The 25,383-nt window shown below is 39.4% G+C and overlaps 1 protein-coding gene across 3 annotated transcripts in view; it reads left to right on the top strand.

Annotated features, from left to right (window-relative positions):
* The window catches only part of cadm1b (cell adhesion molecule 1b), a 254,707-nt gene that overhangs the window by 210,334 nt on the left and 18,990 nt on the right, over positions 1-25,383 (top strand). For 2 of the 3 annotated variants that reach the window (XM_032545058.1, XM_032545057.1), the window contains 4 exons: positions 3,922-4,080; positions 7,889-7,985; positions 8,239-8,411; positions 25,011-25,061. In XM_032545058.1, coding sequence (XP_032400949.1) covers positions 3,922-4,080; positions 7,889-7,985; positions 8,239-8,411; positions 25,011-25,061 — 480 coding nt within the window. The remainder of the gene's footprint in view (positions 1-3,921; positions 4,081-7,888; positions 7,986-8,238; positions 8,412-25,010; positions 25,062-25,383) is intronic. The other variant, XM_032545059.1, reaches the window with a different exon arrangement.

Here is a 25,383-nt window from a genome sequence, read left to right as displayed (position 1 = left end):
GTTTAACTGATACTAAATTACACTTTATCTGTTGTAGAATTACAAATAAATGATTCCAGAATAATAAGAATTTTGGAGGAAGCTTAAATAAAGACAAAAGTTCACCAACACTGTTAACCGTTTAAGCAATTTGTCAAAGCCCAGGTCGTTTTTTTTTAAACTGTTGTTAGTTTCATTCACAGCCTTTGGCTTTATCATCTATCGGTATGTAGGAGTTGCCATTGCAAAACCTGACTGAGTTACAAGAGGAATGGGACGAATTCTTACAAAACGTATTGTGGGAATCTTGTGGAAGAATACCCAAAAAATGTTTGAATCCGGCAACCTCACCCAGCACCAAAGACATGAAAATAAGCTCTTAAAAATGAACAGTGCAGATCAAAACTGTGAAACAATTTTGTTTATCCTAATTTAGGTAAAATGCAAATGCTTGATTTGATTTAGTAAAGGCAAAAGTGCTGTATATGTCTTTTTATATAAGCAACACAACCAAGTTTGATTGCGTATGTTTTGAATCAAATTACTGAAATTAACTTTAAAAATAATCCATCCAATTTGTTGAGATGCACCCATACTGTTCTCATTTGTGTTGCTTGTTTTACCGTCGTAACCTGAAACTGTTTTCACATTTTCATTCTTCTGATTGGATCTCCCGTTCTCTTTTATGTCTCTTTTCACTATGCTGATTGCATTGTTGATCTTACTGCAAAAACACCAAATCTTACCAAGTATTTTTTTTGTGTGCCTATTTTCTACTTCAAACTACTTACTACACTTGAAATAAGACAAAACTAACTGACGGGAAACTTTTCAGCGAGACGTGGGAGCTTGTTTCAAGTCGATAGTTAATAAAAATGTACTTGATCCATTGAATTATAACAAGACATTTTGCCCATGTTACATGTGAAATAATCTGCCAATGGAATTGGTTCTTTTGTTTGTCAATATTAAGGAATTACTGGCTTATAACAAGCTCCTGTATCTTTCTGAAAAGTTATTTGTAAGTTAGTTTTGTATTTTTCAAGTGTACCAAGATATTTACACAAGAAACTACACCAAAAATAGATTTTATGTTTTTGCAGTGCTGCTGGAAAGTATTTATTCCTCCAACATGTTCTTTCACATCTAATATTTATAAAGTGTGCACCTTATTGTATTATACTTATGCTCTTAAAATATGCTGTTTGACCTCTGTGGGTCTTTTGTCTCTACTAGAGCCAGTTTTCTCAAGTTTAGCATTAGTTCACTTTACAACCTTCCTTTAAAACTCCGGCTCTACTGATGCGACTCATATTCCCTCATTTCCTCTCGGTGGGTGTGGCGAGTTTAATTCTGGTATTGTATTTATTTTCGGCGGCTTTACCGGCGCTGGAGTCGCGCTTGTCTCAGTCGTCTCCAGACAGCTCGATCACGGACGGGGCCCCGGCAGCTCGTTGGCAGCCAGACGACTCGGGTTAGAGTCTTGAGTGAAAGAAAATGTCACCCTGAGAAGACGGCCATGCTTGATTGCTCTGGGATTGATCAGTGCTCGATGCTCACGAGAGCGTTTGATTTGACATCTCTGCTGCAACTCCAAACTCTCCTTCTGCATTCAGATCTGAGTCCTTCTCTGACCCGATCCGCACCGCTTCTCCTTCGTTCGGGGTTCGGGGCGATGCCGTTAATTGATAGAAGATGACTGGCTTGAGGATTGGGGACTTCCGAAGTTTTCCCTCTTTGCAATTGCCATGGTCAAAAAAGAATCGAGAGAAGAAGGAAAAACAGCACCCCGTAGTTTGTGGAACCAGCGTTTGTCGTTACAGCAGCTGCAAGTCTTTGGGGGGGGGGTCACTGTTTAGGTCGTTGTCTTTTGCAGCATCTAATGGGTTTTTCTTCCAGCATTGCCCTACATTTATCCCCATCTAGCTTCCGATCGGCTTTGATCTGTTTGCATGTAAGCCACAAATTTCCATTTTGTTTGCATCTGATCAGAAAACACTTTTCCACGTGTTTGCTGTGACCTCTATCTAGCCAGCGCTAAGCTGTAAGCTGCACTTCATAGGACTTTCTCCAATAACTTTCTACTTCCCACTCGCCTGTTAAATCTAGATTTGTGGAGTGCACAGTTTTCCTTCTCTTTACTAGATAAATGACATCTAAAGGCAGTTGGTTGGGCTGGATTTATTTAAAGGGGGAGTACTATGTATTTTCCAGCCTTTTAGCACAATCAACTAACTATGTTACTTCCAATTGCTATAAAAATGTTGTATATATCAAATATGACTTGAAAGGAAATTTGACTTGTAATTTAGCACCTTGAAATTGGGCCTCTGTCTCTTTAAGAAACTCCTGCTTTTTCTGAATCTCCACCTTCAGAAAGAGGCGGAGATTCTGAAGTTAACACTGGTTAACCCTCTACCAGTGTTTCACTGAGAAGGAGCTTGTATAATGAGCTCAGCAGATAGCAAACACAGTTCCACCAGGTGTTTGCTAATTGCTTCTGGCTAGTCTGCAGGAGCTGAGTGAGGCGGAAGCTCAGAACTTGGAAACTGCAGCTCCCACGAGGTGCTTCCTCCTCAAAGGCGGGGCTAGGCCCACCTGGGCGTTTTGCGCAGCTGCATGGTTGCCACGGGAGATTCAAGGATTTCTCAAACATGCATGAAAGAATCGAGGCAACACTGGTATGTTTTTGATGAGAGAATAACATTATAAGATGATGAAAAGCTCAAAATAAGTTGATTTTACATAATGCTGCCCCTGTCTGCCAGGTATGTGTATTAAAACTCGAATGTAAGAATAATAATCAGTAGTTACTTTCTGCTGTTGTATCAGATTCAATCGCTGTAAAATAAAAAAAAAAACTGACAAGATGTGAGAAATGGGTGGTAAAATGTGAGACAGCAGCGTTCTGTGTGTGTTCTCACTCAGTGTTATTAGCTGTGCTGATTGCAGCCTGGTCAAAGTAGTTTTCTTAAGTAATGCTCCCATTCAGACTGCTACGTTTAACAACCAGAGCAATAAAACATGAAATAACATGAACAGTTTATGACTGCGGTAGAGTATGTGCTTCATGATTCTGTAATGCCTTAGTTCATATTTTTTTTTTACATTTTTGGAAACATAAGAGATTTGTTTACAGTTATTACTCCGCCAAGTGTGCTTTCCAAACGGCGTGTTCGCTCGCCTGCAGTCGGCAGAGTCGTCAAATTTAATGCCTACGAGCGCGGTGGCCTCTCGCTGATCCCGGCGCTTTAAATTTTATGCCGGGCAGGTTCCTCCACGGGCCCGGATGTATGTTACGCGGGGGTTAATATCCGTCAAAGGGGCCACATATGTGTGTGTTGGCGATCATCGGCTGTGGAACAAGACGGGGTTTTTATTTCCCCCCAACTCCCCTCGCCCTCCGTAGGTCCCGGCCGGGCTCTCCCCTGTGACGAGGCTGAAATGGAAGTGTGCTGCGGGGTCAACGTCGGGCTGTAATTATTTCCTCACTTCATTAAGTGTGGGTAAACCATCACACTCAGCACCGCGGCTAATGCGATGCCCCTCTGGCGTTGTAATGCTCTCTAAATGAATGCCCCTCTGACAGCCTCGGGCCTAGTGGGCAGCAGATTACTGCGGGGCTAGCCCCAACAATGCTGCAGCCTCCAGCGTTCATTATCGGACCCGATATGACCCGCGTCAGAATCGAAGGCCTCGGGGCTCGTCTGAATCCTCAGAAGTCTCGTTCGGGCTACCGAATCATAAATTAAATGTAAATGCCAACTTAAAGTACTTCACTTTGACAGGTAATATGCTCTTAATAGCTATGACTATTTGCCCATTACCAGCTGCTGCTACCGCTGCTGCTGCTGGGGGGATTGGAGATTTGATTTTGAACTTTTTTTTTTTTTTCGGCCAGTCACTTTTATTTCCTCTTCTGTGTGCGGCGGCTTTTTCCAGCTGAAACAACAGTGGAGGAGACGTATGACAGGATGTTTACCGTCACCAGTCGGGTGAGGTTTTCTGTCACCAAGGAGGATGATGGAGTGCCGGTGGACTGCATCGTTGACCATCCAGCTGTAAAGGACCTTCTGGCTCAAAGACACTTGGAAGTGCTCTGTAAGTGACCCAGAAACGCATGTTTTTTTTCTTCTTCTTCTCCTTTTTCTTTTTAAAGGCCCAGAACCAAACTGAGGCCAAGTACGGCCTTATGCTTGAACTCTAGAGGGCTGGCGTTCGGTAATGGACAAAGCCCTGGGTGTTTCTGTGCTCTAAAGGTTTAATCTAAAAGTATTGGAAAACAGAAGCTGTGAAACAAAAGAAAGGTTTAACAACTAAAGCGGCAAAAGCAGCACAGAGATATTTGAGATAGGGTCATTTTGTGCCAAAAATATCTTCGTGTGTGTTCAGATAGTTCATTTAACCTTTGTCCTTACTGACTCTACACTCACTGTAATTTTTTTTTTTTTTAAAGTCTCTAATTTAAGGTAAAATACCAACAGCTGTGTTTGTCAGAATTTTACCATATAAATACGGATTTTACCGTATTTATACGGTAAACCACAGCTGCCGGCATTTTACCATAAATTACAGATGTTTTTTGTTTTTTTTTACAGTGTAGACTTAATATTGATCAATTCAAACATATTTTCTCCAGGTTAATGAACAGACTGCACACTACTTTAATTAATTTGTACAATAATACCAACTGGGTTGCCAAGTTTGCATTTAATACTGATCTTATTTCATTAAAATGTATTCAAATATGTAAATATGACAGATGTATACTTTATTGTCTCCATAAGGGGAATATGTCCAAGACAAATTCCCCTTATGGAGAAAATAAAGTATACATCTACAATCTGTCTACATGTATATAGATGCAACCTTTTCAATATTTGGTTTAAAGTCCCTCAGATGGTTAGTCTCCTCTGGGGTGTACCACAAGGCTCTGTACTTGTCACAGTTTTGTTTTTGTCTTACTGGATGATGTTTTCCTGACCTAATTAGCTCTTTCAATGGCAGTTTTTAATTCTACTTTGAAAATCCACTCACTTACATCTCTGCCCTAAACTTGTTAAACTTTCTCATGTGCGCCTAGTTCTTTTTATTTCTGTATTTAGTATATGTTTTGTTACAGTTTTCCTAGTAGGTCAGCCTTTGCACTTGATTATTAAAGTTTTATTACATAATTTTGGGTAATTTACTATTCTTCGTCAAAGAATTCATAGACTTAGCTGGTTTGTTTTGCTTAAGGTTTAATGCAACGTCAACCGTTTTGAAGAGAGACATTTCAGGTAGAACGATCCCAAATACACGTAAGAATTGATTTTGAACGGACTAAGCAATCTAACGTTAAGCTTATTGATTCGTCCTCCATAAACGATGACCTCAACCTCGCTGAAAATTTTGTGAACTATGTTGAAAAACAGAGTCTTTACCAGAAAACGTAGTATTTTTTAGTTTATTCTTTAATTTCTGCCGAGAATTCAGAATTATTGATGGCAACATAAATTTGCTTTGAAGTGTACATTTGTTTTTGTCAGTGTATGATATTATTCTCCATGTTTGGTGAAGATCAACTATAAATTCAGGGCTTCCTGTACATTGTATGTAAACTTTTAAGCAAAACTGCACAGAATAATTATGATTTATAATCATTTTTGTCTTTGACAAGCAAGCAAGAAACAGCTATACAGTATAGCTTTTCTATTTTTAGGCCACAACAGTAACTCTACATTATTGTCACCAAAACGTGATAGGCTGAAGCTGTGACTCCGTTAATGTATGCAAATCTTTAACATGTTAATTATGGACTAATCTTTTTACCGCAGACCAATCAAATACGTTGTAAAAAGGCAGAATTGGTCTAACTTGTGTCAGCCTGCATACAGAAGGTTTTTCAAATAGAAAATAATCAGTTCAGATTGAATGGTCACCCTCTGCATTATGGTTCTGGTAAATAAAATTATCTGAAGTCTTAATGCTCAGTCTGAGGAAGAAAAAGCAAAAACTACAGAGATCTACTAAGTGCTTTGTCTGCCGACTCATCGATGATGCGAAAAAGAACCCATGACTTTTAACGAGTGAGGTAATGCATAGACCAAAATAAAGCATTTTCAATATGTAGACAGTGGATTCATTAAATGGCAAGAGCCCGACACCCAAATAATGAATTCAAAACTTGTTCCAAACATCAATAACAGCTTGGACAGAATGAAAAGATCGGAACAAATACATTTTTATTTATCGAAATCTTTGACATGTCGTAAGCAAATATTTGATCACATTGTGTACTTGAAACATATTTGACGTACACTATTTCTCCAAAAGTACTTGGTCATCGGTCCAAATTATTGAATTCGGCTATTTCAAACATTTCCCTGGCCACATGTCGGTAAAATGTAGCTCCTAGAAAAGTTTAACTGAGGACATTCCAGCATAGTGATGAGATGCATCCTGGGCAATTAATCCAGGGTGGAAACCTTCTGGCTACAACATATCCCACGGTTGCTCGACTGTTGTTGCTACTTTAGCAAAGTGGAAGCAATTGGGAATGACGGCAACGAAGTGGTGAGCCACACGAGGTCACACAGTTGGATCAGGGCATCCTCAGTTGCACAGAGGTAATCGACTTTTTGTAGAGAGTGCCTACAGACCTGCATAGAGAGGTTCAGGAAGGGAGATTTTATTGAGCATTCAAGGACATTTATGAGCAAGATTGGTGTGGATCGACTTGACTGTTCTGCTCTCAACCAGATTGAACACCATAGAAATCAAGTAGAGGAGAGACCTTCTCGTCCAACATTAGTGTCTGACCTCACAAATGTGTTGGAAGAATGTTTAAAAAAAAATACAAAAAGACACGCGCCTTACCTTGTTAGGATAGTTAGACAATTGAATTTGTGGTTGATATACATTAAGGATATATGATAATTGTATGATTTGTGGTTCATCGTCATGATAACAGACTGGTGATGCTCTTAAACTCCAAAACCTGAAAGTTTGATTGGTTGTTACTACTTCTACTGTAACATTCCAGAGGTTATCATCAAATATTTAGAAATATGACTTTATTGGATAATTTGTTTGCTGTTCACCACTTCCTGTATTATATGCATTGAGGATTTTTTTTCTCACAGATGTATTTGTAAAACGCTCATTGTTTTAAAGTTGTTTTTTGTGATTACCTCCAGTAATCACAGGAAGTACCAGAAATTGTTATGACAACCTTTTTTTTTCATAATCTTGCCTGTCCCTAGTGTAAAAAGCTGAGCTCCATTGTAATGTCTAAATTTAAGCATAAAGTGCAGTTCCTTCTTAATACTCATAATGTGCCCTTAAAAGCTCAGCATATGCTCTTACCATTAAATCATAGCTTTAATTAAATCTTTGGAATATAATAAAAAATCAGTTTTTATGTAAGCTGCTGCCTTGTCTAATAGCATACATTAATTTCAGGTAAAAACAAAATTGCTTTTTGATGATTTTTACGTTTTTGTCTGACTCATTGATTAAAGAGGTAATACAAGCTGCCTACCACTGTTAAGCATCAAAGAAAGGTTAGGCTAGTCTTTTGTAGTCTCTGTCGAATATTAATTTTTTTTTTTTTTTAAAGGTAGATAGCTGTTTTGTCTGACCTTTTAAGGAAAAAGAGAAAGGTTGACTGTAACCGCTTGACATTTTAGTAATCTTTTGCGTCTAGAGATAAGAGAGCCGGGGGGGGAAAAAACACACACACACACACATTTTGCTGTAAGGTAGGGCAAACTGACTGGATGTGTAATGAGAACATAGAACAATAATTTTATCATTGTCTGTGGTTCACTCGTAGCTGAGTTACCCTTTTTTTGTTTCATTTTGGTGTGAATTTCACTTGGAAGTGAGGAGAAAATAAAAATGTTTTTTTGTTGGGTTTTTTTTTCAGATAAACCCGAGGTGAAGATCGTGGTGACATATCCTGATGGGTTAACAAGAGAGGGCGACAATCTTGATTTGACATGTATCGCTGAGGGGAAGCCACAGTGAGTAGTTTTTCACACACGCACGCCGATGAACTTAAGCACTGGAGATTGCTGTTTACTCGGCGTAGCCATCCCTCTCCAAACATCCTCTTAACCTTTCCATTTCATTGTACCATTAAACCAGTTGTTAGCATGCCGTACACCATTAGGCACCCCGCCCTACGCCGTCGATTTCAGATCTGACCTTTATTTCGGATTTCTAGCATGGGACAGACAGCGTCTGAGTGATGCGTGTGGCATTTGTGCTTTCAAGCCCCCATCAGATCAACTGGCTCAGGGTGGACGAAGACGTGCCGCCGCACGCCGTGGTCACCGGCTCCGATCTCTACATCGAGAACCTGAACAAGTCGTACAACGGCACCTATCGCTGCGTGGCGTCGAACGCCGTCGGCGAGGCCTACGACGACTACGTCCTCCATGTGTACGGTACGTCACAGCTCACGATCGCACCGGATCCTTGGCTTCCTCATGCGCGGCACGCTCTGTAACGTTGCTCACATCAATACGGAGCCGGCCTGGCTTTATTGTTCTGGAAATGATCACCAAACGACAGGCATTTGTGACAGACTCCATGTATCCCACCTTCATTTGTTTTTCTTCTTTTTAAAAGTAAAACGGTGGAAATATGAAAATGAACACGCAGAACGCGAACCTTTTTAAAATCGGAGTGGTATTCATAAACTTTTTTTTTAATGCTGTGGCAAGTGGCGACCGCTTGTATGCATTTTAATGGGATTTTTAATTAACATACCAACACATTTATTCATAACTCAAGTTACGATACAGGTTGAAAATCGCATCAGTCAATATCGATAATTATTGATTAGTTTTTTATAAACGGTAACACTTTATTTGGGTTGGGTGTGCATATAGGGCTGACATGACAGTGTCATCAACGTAACACCTGTAAATGTTTGACTGTTGTCATGAAGTGTCATATGGTAGATAAAGACACTTTTATCTTTATCTACTACTTATCGAATAATGCAAAGTTGACACTTTTAATGCACGTTAAATGCAACGTTTACTGCAACTTTGCATTAAAGATGTAATTATTTACCGACTCGATCGGACGTTGCTAGGTAACCAAAGAGTGAGTTAGCTGAAGTCACCAACCTTGCAAAGCCGGTCCTGACAGGTTGAGCAGCTAAAGCCTTTCCTCTGCCCACAACTCCCAGAATGCTGTGCAGAGTTCTAGATCAGAGTTTGGCGAATGTTGAATTTTCTGTCGGGTGTTTTATCTGTTGATCACTTGCCTATTGCGATACATATTGTTATTGATTTATCATCCAGCCCTCCTTAAGTGTTGAAAAAAAATCATCTGATGTTTGTTCATTCCTTGTAAAAAGCTCTATAAATTGAACTATGCGGAGCAGGAAGTAAAATAATGGACTTTTTTTTTTGTTTGCCTGTGCTGGGTTGAAGAAAGCCAGCTTGATTCTTGAATCTTTAAAATAAAGAAGGAAAAAAAAAAAAACAGACACGGGACGGAAGAAAACTCGAATGTGAGGTTTTCTTTTTTTCCGACGTCAACAGAAGGGCAGCAAATAAACCAAGTGGAACTGCTGCACCAAAACAGCATGTCGTGCCATATGCTCTGCAGTTAGCGGCGCCGGAGGGAGCGCGAGACGTGGACAGGTCAAATTTATACGGAAATATGGAAAGTGCCTGTTCGCCGGCTTCCAAGCACCACTGCAGTCTGAAACTTTTCAGGCCCCAGAAACACCGCCCCGCACGACTCCAGGCAATTAATCAGAGTTCCCTCTGGAGCTTTATAATAATTAATATGACTGTGCACCTGTAATGGTTTGTTTATTACCATTTGGATTGTTATAATTATTTTTTTTTTTTTACAATTTTCCTTTGGGGCAGTTTGGTCTTTTTTTTCTTCTTTTTTTCCATTTTGCTCAGAAAATGGAAAAAAAAAAAAGTCTTTGCTGTTTCTATGCTTTTAATCAGGAAAATATTTTTTTTCCGGCCAACAGCGGCGATGCTTTTCGGCAATTGACTTTTTTCCAAACTTTTAATTAAAATGTTGAGCAGATTCTTGTTATTTCATTAACCCTCATAGGTGCACAGCAGTAAACTATCATGGATATTTTTTCTTGGACAGACCAAGAAAATCTAAAACAAATTTTATGCTGAAAAAAGCCTATTTTAAAGTATGCTCATGTGCTGCACAGTTAATGCGCTCAGTACAAGCATTAGTGCAGCGTGGCACCACTGGTATGGCTTATAAAAGGTAATTTGAGCCTGATCCAGGATCAGCCATTTTTTGGCATATCATGGACATTTAAGGACCTTTCTGTGTTAAAACTGCAGTATGTATATGTGATTATTATTAATGTTTTTTTTTTTTTTTTTTTTACACGTTTGGTGAAACTGTCACTATGTCGAGGTCGGTACGAGACAGGTAATCTGTGAGAAAAACCGAGCTCTTCCACCTTCTCCCAGGGCTAACGAGAAACAACCGATAGGAGGCGAGTCTTAGCGCTGTCAATCACAATCTCTTGTGGCGCCGCTCATCCTCCCTTCCCCCGCCCCTCTTGCTCTGTGATAAGCTTTAGCGAGCATAGACTATAGTGAACAATTAGGCTAGTTAGCATAGTCACCGATGACGGCAGATAAACGGTTTTCTTGTAACGGTAAGTTGTTTCTCTGCCACTATCACATTCAGCAGAGAGTACACAAGACTGATTGACAGCACTAAGACCCGCCTCCTGGCTCTGATTGGTTGTTTTTGGTCGGGAGTGGTGCATTTCCTCACATGGCAATAGTAGCTCAGAGAGGAGGTGGAGGAAGTCGATCTCTTCTGTTTCATGTTGTGCTGTCATGATATAATAGCAGTTTTATCAAGTACATAAAAAACATTTTCTTCATAAAAGTAACATGCTGCAGTTTTAATGCCGAGACCTTTGGCACTGGGAATGGTTATTGCCAGAAGGCGTCTCTTAAAGGAATGGATATCCTCCTTTCAGATGTGGATCATGGACATGATGTCATTAATACAGATGGAAAGACTCTCATCCCGAAATAAAAAATATTTGAGGACTTTTCAAAGTGCTTGGAAGCCATTTCTTCCTCATCTAGAGACAGCTAATGTAGACTGATGCCCTATCTCCTAACCCCAGCTGCAATTACTTTTACATTTATTTATTTATTTGTACTGCTGTGTATAACCCTTTATGAATGACTTCCTGTCGAACTGGCAAAACAGTTTCTTGTCTGAGCCGCTGTTTGCTTGTTTATGTGAAAATAAAACAAGTCAAATTTGGGGAGGAAAAAACCAGCCCTAACTTTGGATTTGATAAATCAGTGGATCTATAACAGCAGATTATAAAAACATTACTCCCCCAGTTCATAGCTCAACTTGCACTCCGTGGGTTGTACACTCTTCCTCCAGGATGAGGAACCTCAGTTTCTAAATGAAATTAAGATTTCTTCTTTCTGCCATCTGGACAGAAGACTTTAGAGCCTGGACCAACATGTTTGGTTTTTGTTTTTTTGTTTTCCTGACGTTTTTGATTCAGGAGTGCAAGAAATGCAAGAGTCATAGGCTATGTCCCATAGCTGTGAGTGGCGGCTTTCACAGCTGTAGTCCCCACACTGTTGTGAATCTCCCTCAAACTTTTGAATGTACTTCACAACAGTGGCGCCCCGAAGAGGGGAAACAGAGGGGGCCACAGCCCCAGAGAGAAACCATGGTCATGTCATAAAAAGGCATACAAAGTCATCTTTTTTTAATGAATACATAAAGAAAAAAATACAAAATAAACAGAAGTAGATTTTTTCCTTTAGTTGTGCCCCTCTAAAAAAGAATTACTGCCCTAGTCTGGGCATTCTTGTATACATTTTCAGTTTCTCAAATTTTTGTTTTAATTTTCTGATTGCTTCACAGTTCTATCAAAACTGTGATTGTGCACGTTTCTGTGCCCCTTTTTCTACCACACCTTTTGCTTCCGCTAAACTTTCCACTAATATACTTTGCTTCTTTTTTTTTCTAGCAACGACCTTTTATGACACACGACCACGTTAGGAGTCTACCGTTTGGTTGTGTAACATAACCCTTCCTCTCATAACTACTGTGAATGGTCTCAAATAATATTCACATTTCCTGAAGCTGAACAATCATCTTCATCTGTAACAAACTCTAATCACTCGGAGTGCAAATAATGACCACGGATTTAATACGGTCATAAATGACCTATTTAATTTTTTGTTGACTTAGTTTTTGTTCCACAGATAACTTTTAAAGGGCAACACGGAGGCCGACTCTCCAGAGGCATGAATTTCAATGAGCTGACAATTGGCTCACCTCTCTTCATTTAGGCCTCATTTTCTCTTTTATCCTAACATGACTGTCATCATTCTCACAGCTGTGTGCATGTTAATGGTTTTTTTTTTTATTCTTTTTTTTGTTTGTTTGTTTTTGTTTTTCAGCACATAACTACAAAAGCCCATTTAAAACACAACCAATTAATCACTGGAACAATTACTGTGATCTTCGGAGGATTTACTTGATCAATCTTTGCACAAGCAACGTTTGATTTTCCTCCGACTGCAACAAAAGTTTTCCGCCAGCCGCCAAGAATCTTTGCACTTGAATTCCCGGAGGGGAGCGAACAACAGGAGGTGATTATCTGAAGTTTTTAAAATCACAACAAAAAAAAACAAAAAAAAGAAGGGGGACGCTCTGACGTGACATACACTCATTTCTTGGACCTTAATTTCTTGTTTTTTTTTTGTTTTTGTTTTTTTTTGCTGGCTGGCAGCGGTGTGTGGCGATCAGTGGGGGGAAAATAAATAAAAAATTTCCAGCAGCTGCAGCCCGTTGTTGGCGAGTTTAGGTTTTTGCCTCCGTGGAGCGTCGTGCTGTTTTGCATTTTTCTCCCAAGTTTCTGCCAATGTGCCAAGACCGTTCTGTGCCAGTGACAGTACCTGGTACCGGCGATGAAAATTTATCTGATGTTTAGACTCAAAAAAAATAAAAGAAAAAACAAAAAAGAAAAAGTTGGGAAAGATTTTGGACTCCAGTAAAAGTGATAAAACTGATTTTCACTTTCGCCTTCCTTTATTTAGCAGCCATTGTGGGAGACAAATTCAGTCATCTTTAAAAGGCATGTTAGAATTACAACTAATTTGCTGATATTTAGCAAAAACATGCTATAAAAATTTATATGAAAAATGTCTTTCACAAAGTTAGGAGATTCGATTTTAGTCAAAAATGTTTTTAGCTTCAATATGTCAAACGTCCATCTAAATTTAGCAGTAGGGGGATCATTGGATAAGAAGTTATTGTTTTAAGTGAATCTGTTACAGGATAGATTTGATCTTTTAGAAAGTATATTAGAGATTATTCCTGGTCCTAACAGAAATATGAGGTTTTGAGAAAATGGCACCTTGCTGTACACTAACACTAGACCTGAAACCTGCGGTGTCCAAACTTTTTATCACATGGCTAAAATAGATCAGTCAAAAGTACTTTAAGGCCATAAAATATAAAACTACAATAAATAAATAAAATCAAGTCAATAACGTGGTCGGTTTTGTTGTTGTTTTTTGTAGAAAAGGAATGTCATTCACTGTAGATCCAAAACCTAAAAGGGATTTTCCAATTTCTTTTATTATTATTAAACTATGTTCGTTTAGTTTTCAAGTTCTTTTGAAACAAATTTATTCTGTTATGCGTCACTTTCTTTCAAAAACAATTTCTATATTGAGCCAAGTTTAATAAATGAAATAAAAGTTGATTCAGATGTAGAAATGTCGGCTTTTCGGTAAAAAAATCTATGGACAGACGTGGTTCTACTTATTATAAGAGCTTGGTTATGAAAGACAGTAACGTTTTCCATTGTAGTAAAATTATGTTGCGTGGCCTGATTAAAAATGAAAAGTTAGCATCTGCTTCAGCCGTCTGTGCTGGACGGATCAAATCTGAAATCATTCAAAGCACAGAATCTTTGATTTTTTTGCGGAGGCCGCACAAAGTCACTCCCAGGGCCACAAATGGCCCCCAGGCCACACTTTGGACATCCCGTCCTTACGGTTAATAGAGACAAAGATGCCTCTTTTACTTGATGTTAAATTTTTAATCAACATTAGCACCCTAATTTTCTGTTATTTATTTAAATCCTGAAATTTATTGCTGCGGCATAATCTCATCGTAGAAAAATCCACCATTTAGAGTAAAAACAACAGGATCTGCTGCAAACCAGGCTGGATGACACAATTGGTGTGGGAAGAAAAGAGCGCAAGCAATGAAAGATTTTTGTCACTGAACAAATGTTAAAGCAAATTAAAAGCAACTCATTCGTAGCAGTCAGAAAATTCACAAGACGACGACCAAAAACACAAATAAGACCAGTAAAAACAAAATGACGTGTAACGTTAAATGAAAGCAGCGCAATACGAGACGCTAAACTGCCACGTCAAGAGCGTTAAGAACGTTAGAGAACGGCAGCAAAGAGAGGCCTATCAGACGCTGTAACACTCACTAGACCCATGCCTAGTCTCCATGCCAACCGGTGGTTTGGAAGAGGTGGCAGGAAAAAGCCTGGTTTGGAACGTGAACGCAAAGGACGTATCATGCCCACATTTTAAACGTGGTATGGGATCTGTGATTTAGTGCGTCTGTTTGTCCCCTGAAAAGTTTTGGGAACTCTGTGTGACGCACACCACCACAAACTCCTTTAAAACCGAGACGTTTCGCATGGAAAATAAGCCTTTATTGGGTCTCTCTGCTGGATAACGATTCAAATTATTCCCCAAAGCTATAACCTTTTTGCACGTTTTGATCAGAACTGCTCACCACACTAACATGGTCCTCAAAAAGCTGACAACAAGCATTTCGTAGGATTTTTTTATTCATTTTTTTGTTGTCCAAAAGCAGGGGGTTTTGTGCCGTCTCTGAAATAGCTTTAGTTGTTATTCAGTCGGCGTGTTCATCAGTTCTCGCTGACAGCTGTAATCTCCTCGTCAAAAACAACCCGTATAACATTTTATTGTCTGACTCATAAGCCAGTGTTTAGGGAGGTTGCTGAAAATGTCCATTTGCAAAACAGAAATGCATTTGTAATTGGGTTTTACATCAACAAATAAAAAAGCAACAAAAAAAACAGCAACTGTTAGGCAAACTGTTAATAGGAATTTACTGGAAGGACAAAGTCTTGGGGAGGAACATCGCAAATCCTGTCAATGTCAGGAATTTGAGGAGTCTGCATCGGAGGATAATAATATACATATATTTTTCATTTTCAGGGTTTTGTAGGAGCGGCCAGTGACTTGAGTTTGGGGACTTTTTAAAAACTCGTGAAGTTATTGCGTCCTGAATGGTTTGCAAGCGTGATACTGACGGCATGAATTTGCAGCCGCGTGGGGTTTTAGGAAATGTCACAACGGAGCACAGCGGGATCTCACTAATCCAAATCTCTGGGGAATAAATAGCATGGAACGGCTCTGGGATTCAAGTTTGCCCTTGCCGAAATCATTTCAGTGCCTCCAAAAAATAGAAAGAATTCCCAACAGAAACTTTATTTGAACTAGAGCGATTATCAGTATATTTAAATCAGCTCAGCCCTTGGTTACTTGTGTTACATCATTGAAGGACATCTTTAAATAATAAATCAATCAATCAAGTTTATTTGTAAAGCATATTTCAGCACGAAGGCAGTTCAAAGTGCTTTACGTCATAAAATCATGAAAATAAAAAGTCATAAAAACAACATATACAGTTGAGAAGCCAACAACAAACATTACATTTTGTCAAGCACATTTGGTCAAATATGTTGGTCAATGTTTCAATATTTTATAGTTCAAAAGCATCTCTACACAGGCTTGGTTTATAGTCTTGATTCAAAGGAACTCAGCGTTTCGGCTGTTTTGTAGTTTTCTGAAAGTTTGTTTCAGATTTTTTAACAGAAAGCTACGTTTTCAGCACAGCCAAGTGACAATTAATTTGGGGGAGGATTTATGTGACACACCAACTCCAAAAAATTCAAATTATGCTTTGGGGTTTTTATACTTTTAATACTTTTTTTTTTTATTTGGCCCTCTTTGTTTTCTACCCTTCTAAAGGGTGAGCCTTAAAGGGGCGGTGTTACGTTTATTTTGGGCACAAAGTCTTTTTGTAGGACGGCCAAGCAACTATGTTACCTGCAGTTGTTATAAAAATGATGTATATATAAAACAAGGCATAAAGGAAACCTGAAACTGGGTTTCTGTCTCTTTAAGAAGCTCCGCCTTCAGCCCATCGTCACAACAGCGCTCCTCATGATGCCGATCACAACTGAACAGTAGTTCGTATGACAAGCTCAGCAGACTCCACCGGCCTGGAGCTCCATCCATTTTTAAGTTCCAGCTAAACGAGAGTGCTACAGAACAGCTGCAACAAATTAAAATTTCCACTTGTAAGTTGGGAGCAAAAAAAAAAAAAAAAAGCGGAAAGGCTCAGAGGGTGAAAACTGCGCTAACATCTTGAAGCGCTACAACTAGAATCACACACCTGCAGCCCCCGACCACTCTGAATGACACGCTCACACTTTTAAAAGGTGCAGACGATCGCTTCCAAACAAAAGGACGTCATAGTAGCTCACTCACAGTCGATCGTCGCGCTATCAGGACCACGTTTCCATTAGCCGAGTAAAGATCAGCCCCCAGAAATTTGCGGAGGCTGCTGTTTGTACGTCTTCTGGACCTCCCCCCAAAATAGTACTGTAGCGTTCTCATGTCGCGGACAGATTTACAGAACTGCCTGCGAGCGCTGAAAAAACATCATGTATAATGCGTGTCTACTGTTGTTTAATGTATGTACCATTTGATTCATGCTCTCTACCTCTGTAATACTCCCATGAATGAGTAAAAGCAGTGGGAACCGAATGTGCTCTGCTCGCTCCGTGAAAACGTTGAATGTCTCCGTTATCAGCGTTTGTGCCTTTGGCCATGACCCCTTCAATTAGTAACTTTGTATCCACATATTTTACCAATTTCCATTAAACAGATTTTCTCTGGTGTGTGAGCTTTAGAGGCTCTCTGACCTCAGCTCTCTGTAATGAGACACAGGAGATTGATAAAAGGTGCTCAAAACTGCATATAATTGTAGCCGCGACTCCCACTCCTCTTTCTGGAGGATTTAATGCCAGACGGAAATCGCGTTGTGGTCCATGTGAGAATTTGTTGTCCCAGACTAATCATGCCTGCTACAGTAGCTTAATTAGTGTGTGTGTTCCTGTAACATTGATTGGTCTTAGCGTTATAACCTTGTGCAGTTTGTTTTTTTCCCCCCCTTTCTGTTTGTGTGCAGCTTCCAAAGCCGGCAAAGTTTTCCTAAAAGAAAAATCCCGTTTTTATAACTACTCAATTCTCAGAAGTAGAGAGTTTTAGGGAGTTAAATTAACACAGATTCTGAAACAGACCAAATTCATTTCACCACAGTCTTGATTTAACCGTGTAGTATAAGAAAACCAAGCATGCTTTCATTTTTTTAGGGCTTTGTGCACTTTTTGCTGTGCCATCTTAGGGATTTGTTTTGGTTTAACCTGCTTTTTGTCACAGTTTAAGATTTTAAATTAAACTTATTTTGATATCTTGCTAAGATAACCACTGTCCACTGACCACTGATTAAAAAATCTCTTTAAATTAAAAAAAAAAAAAAGTCATTTCCCAATTTAAAGAAATTCAGGAACAGATGGGAAACAAAGTCATCCATCAGTCTGGAGATTGTTACGAAGCCATTCCTAATGCTTTGGGATTCCAGTGAACCACAATCAGAGCCTTTATCCACAGACAGAGAAAACATTCAGCAAAATCTTCCCAGAAGGGCCTCGTGTGTTAAAGATTCTCCAAGAACACATCAATGAGTCAACTTGGAGATCACAAGAAAGAATATCGGAGGGCTCTCTTGTCTCAAGTAAGGTTTTTGGTTCTACACAGCCAAAACAAGACTAGTCAAAATGGCGTCTGTGGGAGAGATGGTCCCTAAAATGTTTGTGAAAACTGCCTGACTAGACAAAAGTAGAATGTGCTGGAAATAGTGCATCCTGTTGCATAAAATCACATCATGACCAGATTGAAAAGCGGTTGTGGTCGTGTGATGGTTGGCTGCTTCTGGACCGTGACGACTTGCCATCATTAACTGTGTTTCCATTCACCATATGATTCTGCAAATTGGAATTCCCAAAAAAAACCAAAGAAACACAAAAAACACAAAACACCTTGGGTTAATGGAAAAACGCCGATTTGGAAAAAACTTGCAGTTTCCGATAAGTGCATTTCATAAAACTACAATGGGGACCCCTTCTTGGCATCACACGAGTCACATGATCAACAATCGAATGTTACGACTGAAAAGACGAAGAAGACAGAAAGTAGGAGGATGACTGCACGACATGTCTTTTTAATGAGGCTTTGTGTTTTTATGCAGGAACAAGTCCTGTCATTTCAATTGCGTTTCTTATTTAATAGAAACATCACCTTTTTCTTTTTGACATTACCAGAATATTGACAAATGTTTGCGCACATTTGTAATGAAAACGCAGCTGTAGATGGAAACGTGAAATGTTCTCTTTACCAGAAAATCTGGAAGAAGAATGTCGGCAAATCGTGACACCATGCTATGTAACAACTGGGTTATAGAGCATGATAATGATCCATAACACACCTGCACCTGCTAGTCCACATACAAGTGACTTTTAAAAACAAATGTTTGTGAGTGGCCTAGTCAAAGTCTGGGCTTGATTCCAATCAAGATGCTTTTGCATGACCTTAAAAAGGTTGTTTATGCTAGAAAACCTGCACGTGTGGTTTAACTTAAAGACTTTTTCAAAGAAAACAATTTCCTCATTCAATGACGACTGTTGCTGTCATCCTACCAACCAGTCAGTTACTTTTTCACAGAGTCATGTTGATTTGCAAAGCATTTTTTCCTCTATAAGCAAAACTCTTTATTTAAAAAAACTGCATTTTGTACAGTCAGGTTGTCGTCATCTGACGGGAAAATTTGCTTGATATTCTCAAATGTTTAATCATGGGAAAATAGCAAATACAAAAAGAGATCTATAAAAAGTGCAGATGATTTTTCAGTGTGCTGTACAAGCTCCGAATAAAGCTATACCACTTCTATCATACAAAAAAAAAATAATAATTGTTCAACTTCCTCTCGCTCACGCAGGTAGTTTTGATCTAGAGCTGTTGAATCGCTCATCAGTTTTATTTTCGCTCCTCCTGCCACCTTCTACCTGCTCTGCTCCTTCAGGCACGTCCTGTTTTACAACAACTAATGACCTTTCAACTGCGCGACAGGCCGGACAGGTGGGAGGCCGATGTAAATCCACGTCAAATCAAGTCCCATTGTGCGAAGCGCCGCATTGTGTGCGGCCGGTCGAAAGGGGCTCCGAGAGAGAGAGAGGCTTCTCACGCTGTTTCTCCACGAGGGTCTGTCTGAGACGGCCTTTAAATTGTGGCCCCCGGCTGGCGTTTGGTTTGTGAGAGAAGTGGCCAGAGCGAAAACCTTTTTTTTCTTTCTCTCTCTCTCTCTCTGGGGCAGCAGCAGCAGCCCGGCGCTATATAACCCTCACATACTGCCGATCCTTTTACCACCCCACTTCAGCTTGCAATTGACTTTTCGACCTATAAATCCTCGATGGACGCAGAGTCAAAGACACGCGAGCTGCTAGAAATTTGGGGTTTGTTGGCGGTTTGACATAACATGAGCGGACGGGACTCAGAGGTCTCTTTGGTCTTATGAGGGCCTGTTGGAAAACCGTGTCCTTGTGAATTGAACTTCATATTCACTGTCAACGCTTCACACATAAAAAAAAAAAATAAAACAATCATTCTATATATCTCACTTTATTGTCTCACAAATATGCTTCTTTTTTTTTTTTAAATGTTTGTGTAAAACCACCTCTTGAGTTCAGTGTTTGTTTGGGGCGAGACATAAATGTGAAAATGAGCCTTTTCACATTTTGTCACATTGCAGCCATAAATGTCGATGTATTTTACTAGAGTTTTATGTGACAGACACCAGGAAGTGGACAACAGTGAAGTAACAGGAAAATAAATAGAAAGATGAATATGACGAGTGTGGGTTGAAGTTTTCTTCTGCCTATTTTACTCTAATCCCTGAAATAAAATCCAGTGCACCCACTTGTTTTTATCAAGTGCCATCGTCTACTTAGTAAACCAGGTTCACTTATGTGTAATATACTACAAATCTAGCTGTTCTGTGAATGCATGAGATTCTTGGAGAATATTGGTGAGCAAACATAATCAAGAGGACCAAAGAAATAAAGCAAAGTCAAGATTACGATGAACAAGGACAACAATTGAGTCAAAACTGAAATAGAATTAAAGTAAAACTAAATTCAAAAAGTAAAAATGATCAGATGATAGTTAATTATCTCAAATTAACAGAGTTGTAGACTATAATCCTTGAGTGACGTTCTGGTTCGCCCTCCATGCTAGTCGGTGGCGGTATTGCACCAATTCAATGTTTGCCGAACGCCAATAAACACAGAGGAAGAAGAAGAAGTAGAGTGATTGAGGAAGTTTAAAAAAAAATTTTTTTGTGAAATCCTACATTTATAAAATCTCATTAAGCGAAATGGACAAATTGAGCCACAACTACAAACCTTCCAAGACGTGGAAACCGATAGGCAGAGCATCAACCACCAGGAATATCTAATACGCTCAATTAAACTCTGGAGGAAATCCTGTCAACTGGGCAGCTATTAGTCATTCTCTCCACAAATTGGACCTTTAGGTGGTAGCAAAGTAAACCATTATAACAGGGAGACCCATTTCCAGTTTGCCACAAGCTATGTTAGCAAAACACATGAAACATGTAGAAGACGACATTCTGGTTAGATGAGATAGAAACTGAACTTTTGACCTACATGCAAAACTCTTTAATATTGCACAAAAAAAAAGCTAACACTGGACATCCCCAGGAACTAAGCATCCACACTATAAAGCATGACTGTGGCTGAAAGAAAGAAAGAAAGGGAGAAAAGCAAAGGGGCCACTGGATTCCTTTGAAATCCAGACTTTTCTCCATGTTTTGCAGAACACTGCCACGACGCCTTATGGAAAAGCAACTTTTAAGCAAAAAGAAATAAGCAGACAACACAAAAACAAACAAAACATCCCCCCCCCTAACCCCCTGCCGTCATGTTGGCAGGCAGATTTAAGCAGGCGTGGATAAACAATTTCTCAAACATTGTTTCACTTTATGGTTAAATTTTCTCATATCAAATTGTTCACTGATACAAATGCTCCCTGAAAATATGGCATCTCCAAAACACACTCATATTTCAGCCCTCATAAAGCCGAGCCCGGAGTCATCCAGCCTGGAAATTGCCCATGGAGAATTCGTGTTCGCCTGGATATTATACGTGCCACATCCCATCCCGGGCTTTGTGAAGACCCTCATCCCTGAATGGCCAATTTCGCCCCCACCCCCAGCCAACTCTCCTCCACACACTGACATTTCAGCTATCACACAGCCTTCGGTCATAGGGAAGGAAATCTAGCCCACCCCTCTCTTCAAACACTGTCAGAGGAGAATCTGCCGCTGATACCCCCCTACCATCATCAGCACCACCTCTGCTATACACTCCATCCCTGGCGGCAACATTATGCTGTCCTTGATGTTTTATCATTAGTTTGGGAGTGTGTGGTCCCCCACTGCTGTCTTTTGATGGAGTGCAGACAGTAAAGGCATGGAAACAGCCAGCCAATTTCCCTTGCTGCAGTTCTCCCTCAGCAAGGGGCCGGGCTATCTTCCCCCCCTACCCTCCCTGCACCACAGCCTGGCAAAATAATTCCCCTTGATGAGGCGGGCTTTCAGTCCTGCTTAGTATGGTTGTATACCTGAATTGGCCTCCATCTTGTCTTCCTGATTATTTTGGCGCAAGGTTAGTGGAGGCTCTGATACGTAGAGTGAGGAGCAGAGAGAACAGTTTACAGTCTTGCTTGAATGTTGGGAAAGTAGCAATGTCCTCAATCGGTGCCAAACGTCTTTGCTCGTTAGTCACTAGTTGTTTTTCAAAAGTGAAATTTAACAGCTAACGTAATGAACTGTAATGCAACCCCAGAGTTTATTTGTCAGCTCCTTTTTTTTCTAAATTTTATCCATAAAATCAGCTTTATTTCCATAACAAAGGTTCTGTCATGAAACGCGGTTGAGACGCTGCCTTGGTTTCCGTTACAAATGCGCACCATACTTTGTCAATATTCTGCTAATGTTGAGAAAAACACAATTTTGCAATTGCAGTGTATTCTTTGAATAAGAAAAGCAACTAAAATCACATGAATAAGTTTGTTCACACGATGTCATTAAAAAAAACATGCCGCGCCATCATCCTCCAACTACTTCCTGTTGTCGTCTTCTTCATGGATTGCACCAGTAGCAACATCTGGTTGTTGATCGCGTGACTCGTGTGATGTGAAGAAAGTTGTTCAGTTGGAGTTTTACGAAATAAACCAATTTCGATGTGGCCAACAAAAGCCACCTCATCCTAGCACTAAAACGTTTTTTGAGTTTTACTGAAGTTGCCGTGTTGCATTAGGCAAATTTATTATCGATTATATAGTCAAAGGAAACTCAGTTACTGTCAATGAAACCCAGGTTGCTTTAATAGTTGCCCTCAGCTCAACTGCATGGACTGATCTGGTGTTTCTTATCTTCTTGTTGACAATATCTCTTATATTTTCGGAGGTTTGGCAGGCAATATTATGTGCTCCAACTTTCCATTAATAAACTGGGATGCAGCATTTTGTGAATAACTCAGTGGGCCAACACCAGTGGATGATACGGTCCCCCAAATCATCACTGACTCTGGAAACTTGAACCACTTCCTCCAGACTCTTCCACTTTGACTTTTGAAGATATTTAGGTTTTAATCTGAATGGAGAACTTGGGCTTTTTTTTCTCCTTAGCTCAGGCAAAATACTTTTTTTTCAGAAGGCGTTGGACCAGACATGTTGCCTTGCGTACATCTATTTGTGATGCCTCTAACCACCCACTCTCCTCCCCCAAGGCTCATGAATGGGCTTTGATCGAAAATTCTCTCTGGTTATCCGTGTTGCTTGTGTGCCAATGTCTACCACACTTTTTCCTTCCATTAGATTTTCCAATAATCTAGCAGATTGTTGCAAAATAATCCACTAGATTGGTGGATTAAAAAGTCCACTAGATTTTCTGATCTAGTGGATTCTATCAACATCCCAAGATTGTAGATGTCGTTCCATGGCCAATACATAATATTTACGTTCTAAAAAAATTTTATTGGTCTTTTGTAATATTCAAATATTTAACTTTAAGCCAAAATCATTTAAATTTACAGCTATATAAGCTTCAATTCCATCACCAGTTGCAGAGGGGATTAAATTCACGAGTTTCAGTTTTGGAATTGAATCACTCCGTAATCTTTTAATGTGATTCTAAACTACTGTATATAGATGAGTGTATAGCTTATTTACGATTGTGACTGCAGCCGTTTAACGTAGGCAATAAAAACAACAGCGTACTTGAGAAACAGGCTTTAAAATGGCGACAGAACCAGCTCATCAACAACAACTAAAGAGGAGAGCCGGAAAATCCCAAACCGGACACCCACTCCTCTTCACAACTAAGACTGAAGACTCAGTTCATGAAAACCTTAAGCAGAGTCCAGCTGCATTTTGAGCAAGGTGGGAATATTGTGTTTGGTCTTGGTTTGAATAGAGAAGGACCTGTAAATATGCCTATTCAACACGCCAAAGGTCTTCACAGTGACATATTTATGCTTTACAGGGACACATGTATGTAATTTTAAGGTTTGTTTATTATTTATTTATTTACTTATTTATTTATTTTAAGCTTTGACTTCTTTTGGCATGAAAAAGTAAACAGGTGGCTAACAGGATGTAGCGTTAGCCACTGTAGCTTTATGCTAACATTAGTTCCATGCTGATGTTAGCTTTTGGCACGGGACGCTAGTAATGCTTCAAAAATGGGTTTATAAGTCTTTTTTTTTAACCTCAAGTCTGTTTGAAAACAAATGTCAGATGCCAAGGTGTTCATAAAGGCACCGACAAGTTTGGAAATTTAAGCGTTCACAACGTTTTTATTAAGCTGGGCTATAAAAAGCGTCAGTGATTTATTTATTAAGCAAAAAACTTGTTAATAAAATGGAGTTCTTTTAAAGTAAGACAAAATGGTCTTAAATTGACGTGGAAAAAGTGTAAAGTTCTTGAAGGATTCTTTCTGAAAGGGTAGGTTTATTTTATTCACTGTTATTGGGTTATTTATTTATTTACATGTTTTTTATGAAAAAAGATGGGAAAAAATCATTTCCATCTGCCTTTTTTTATCCAGTTCCTCACAAACATATTGTTTGTGAGGAACTCAAGCAACATATTGAGAAATGTATTTAAAGCAAATACAGGTGAGGTTAGTAACTGTAAACAATTCATTAGAGCAATGTAAAAAAAAAACAACAACCCGGTTGCCATAGATATAGACCAGAGATGATTCAATAGCTTCAAGAATGCTTTGTAAAAACACAGCTATTGATAGATTTTTTTCAATGCTTATTTGTTTATGTTATTCATTCAATGTCATTTGCAAATGTATTTTTTGAGGTCTTACAAACAGTTTCCATGGACATTGTTTGTCAAGCTCTCCATGAACGAATACAAAAAACAAACCAAAGAAAGACGGAGAGACGTTATGCAGTAGTTAATAGCACTTGGAGTTTGTCGTCTCCGTTGACATCTGACACTTTTATTCTTTAAAAACTTGGGGGATGGAAAAAAACCCTGAACCTATAATTTGTAAATGCCTCCTCACACCTACTAACATGTACTTTCAGCTCACACAGTAGCTTCAACATGTGCATGTTAGGATTTTTTTAATTTTTTTTGGTTTGTTTGTTTTTTTTGAAAAAATAGTCCAGCTTCTCATCTTCAGTGACTTTGTCTCTTTCTTTGCTCTTGTCTTTATTTCTTATACATGTTCTTTATTTTTTTTCCACTCTTTTCATCTAGATGCTCCCACTACTATCCCCACACCCACCACCAACCCAGTCAACACGCAAGGTACTGTATTTCCCCACTACTGTCCCTCTCAGCAAAACGCGTGTGCGTGTGTGTGTGTGTGTGAGAGAGAGAGAGAGAGAGAAAAAGAGAGAGCTTGCATGCACGTGTGATGGGGAAAAAAGAAAACAAGGGCTTGTACCTACAGTTGAAGGGAAACGGTGGCTAGCCAGTTTAAATTAGATAGCGCTGTTGATAGGTGTCAGTGAGGACGCGTGGTGCGGGACAGTCGGAGACACCTGTCACAGCTCGTGCGTTTGATCAGAGGGAAAATTTGCTGCTATCTTATCGACATCTGCAGCTTTATATCTCAACTGAACCCATC

Source organism: Xiphophorus hellerii, chromosome 18, assembly GCF_003331165.1.
Source record: "Xiphophorus hellerii strain 12219 chromosome 18, Xiphophorus_hellerii-4.1, whole genome shotgun sequence".
In the NCBI taxonomy this organism is placed as follows: domain Eukaryota; kingdom Metazoa; phylum Chordata; class Actinopteri; order Cyprinodontiformes; family Poeciliidae; genus Xiphophorus; species Xiphophorus hellerii.
This window is presented reverse-complemented; position numbering and strand designations above follow the sequence as displayed.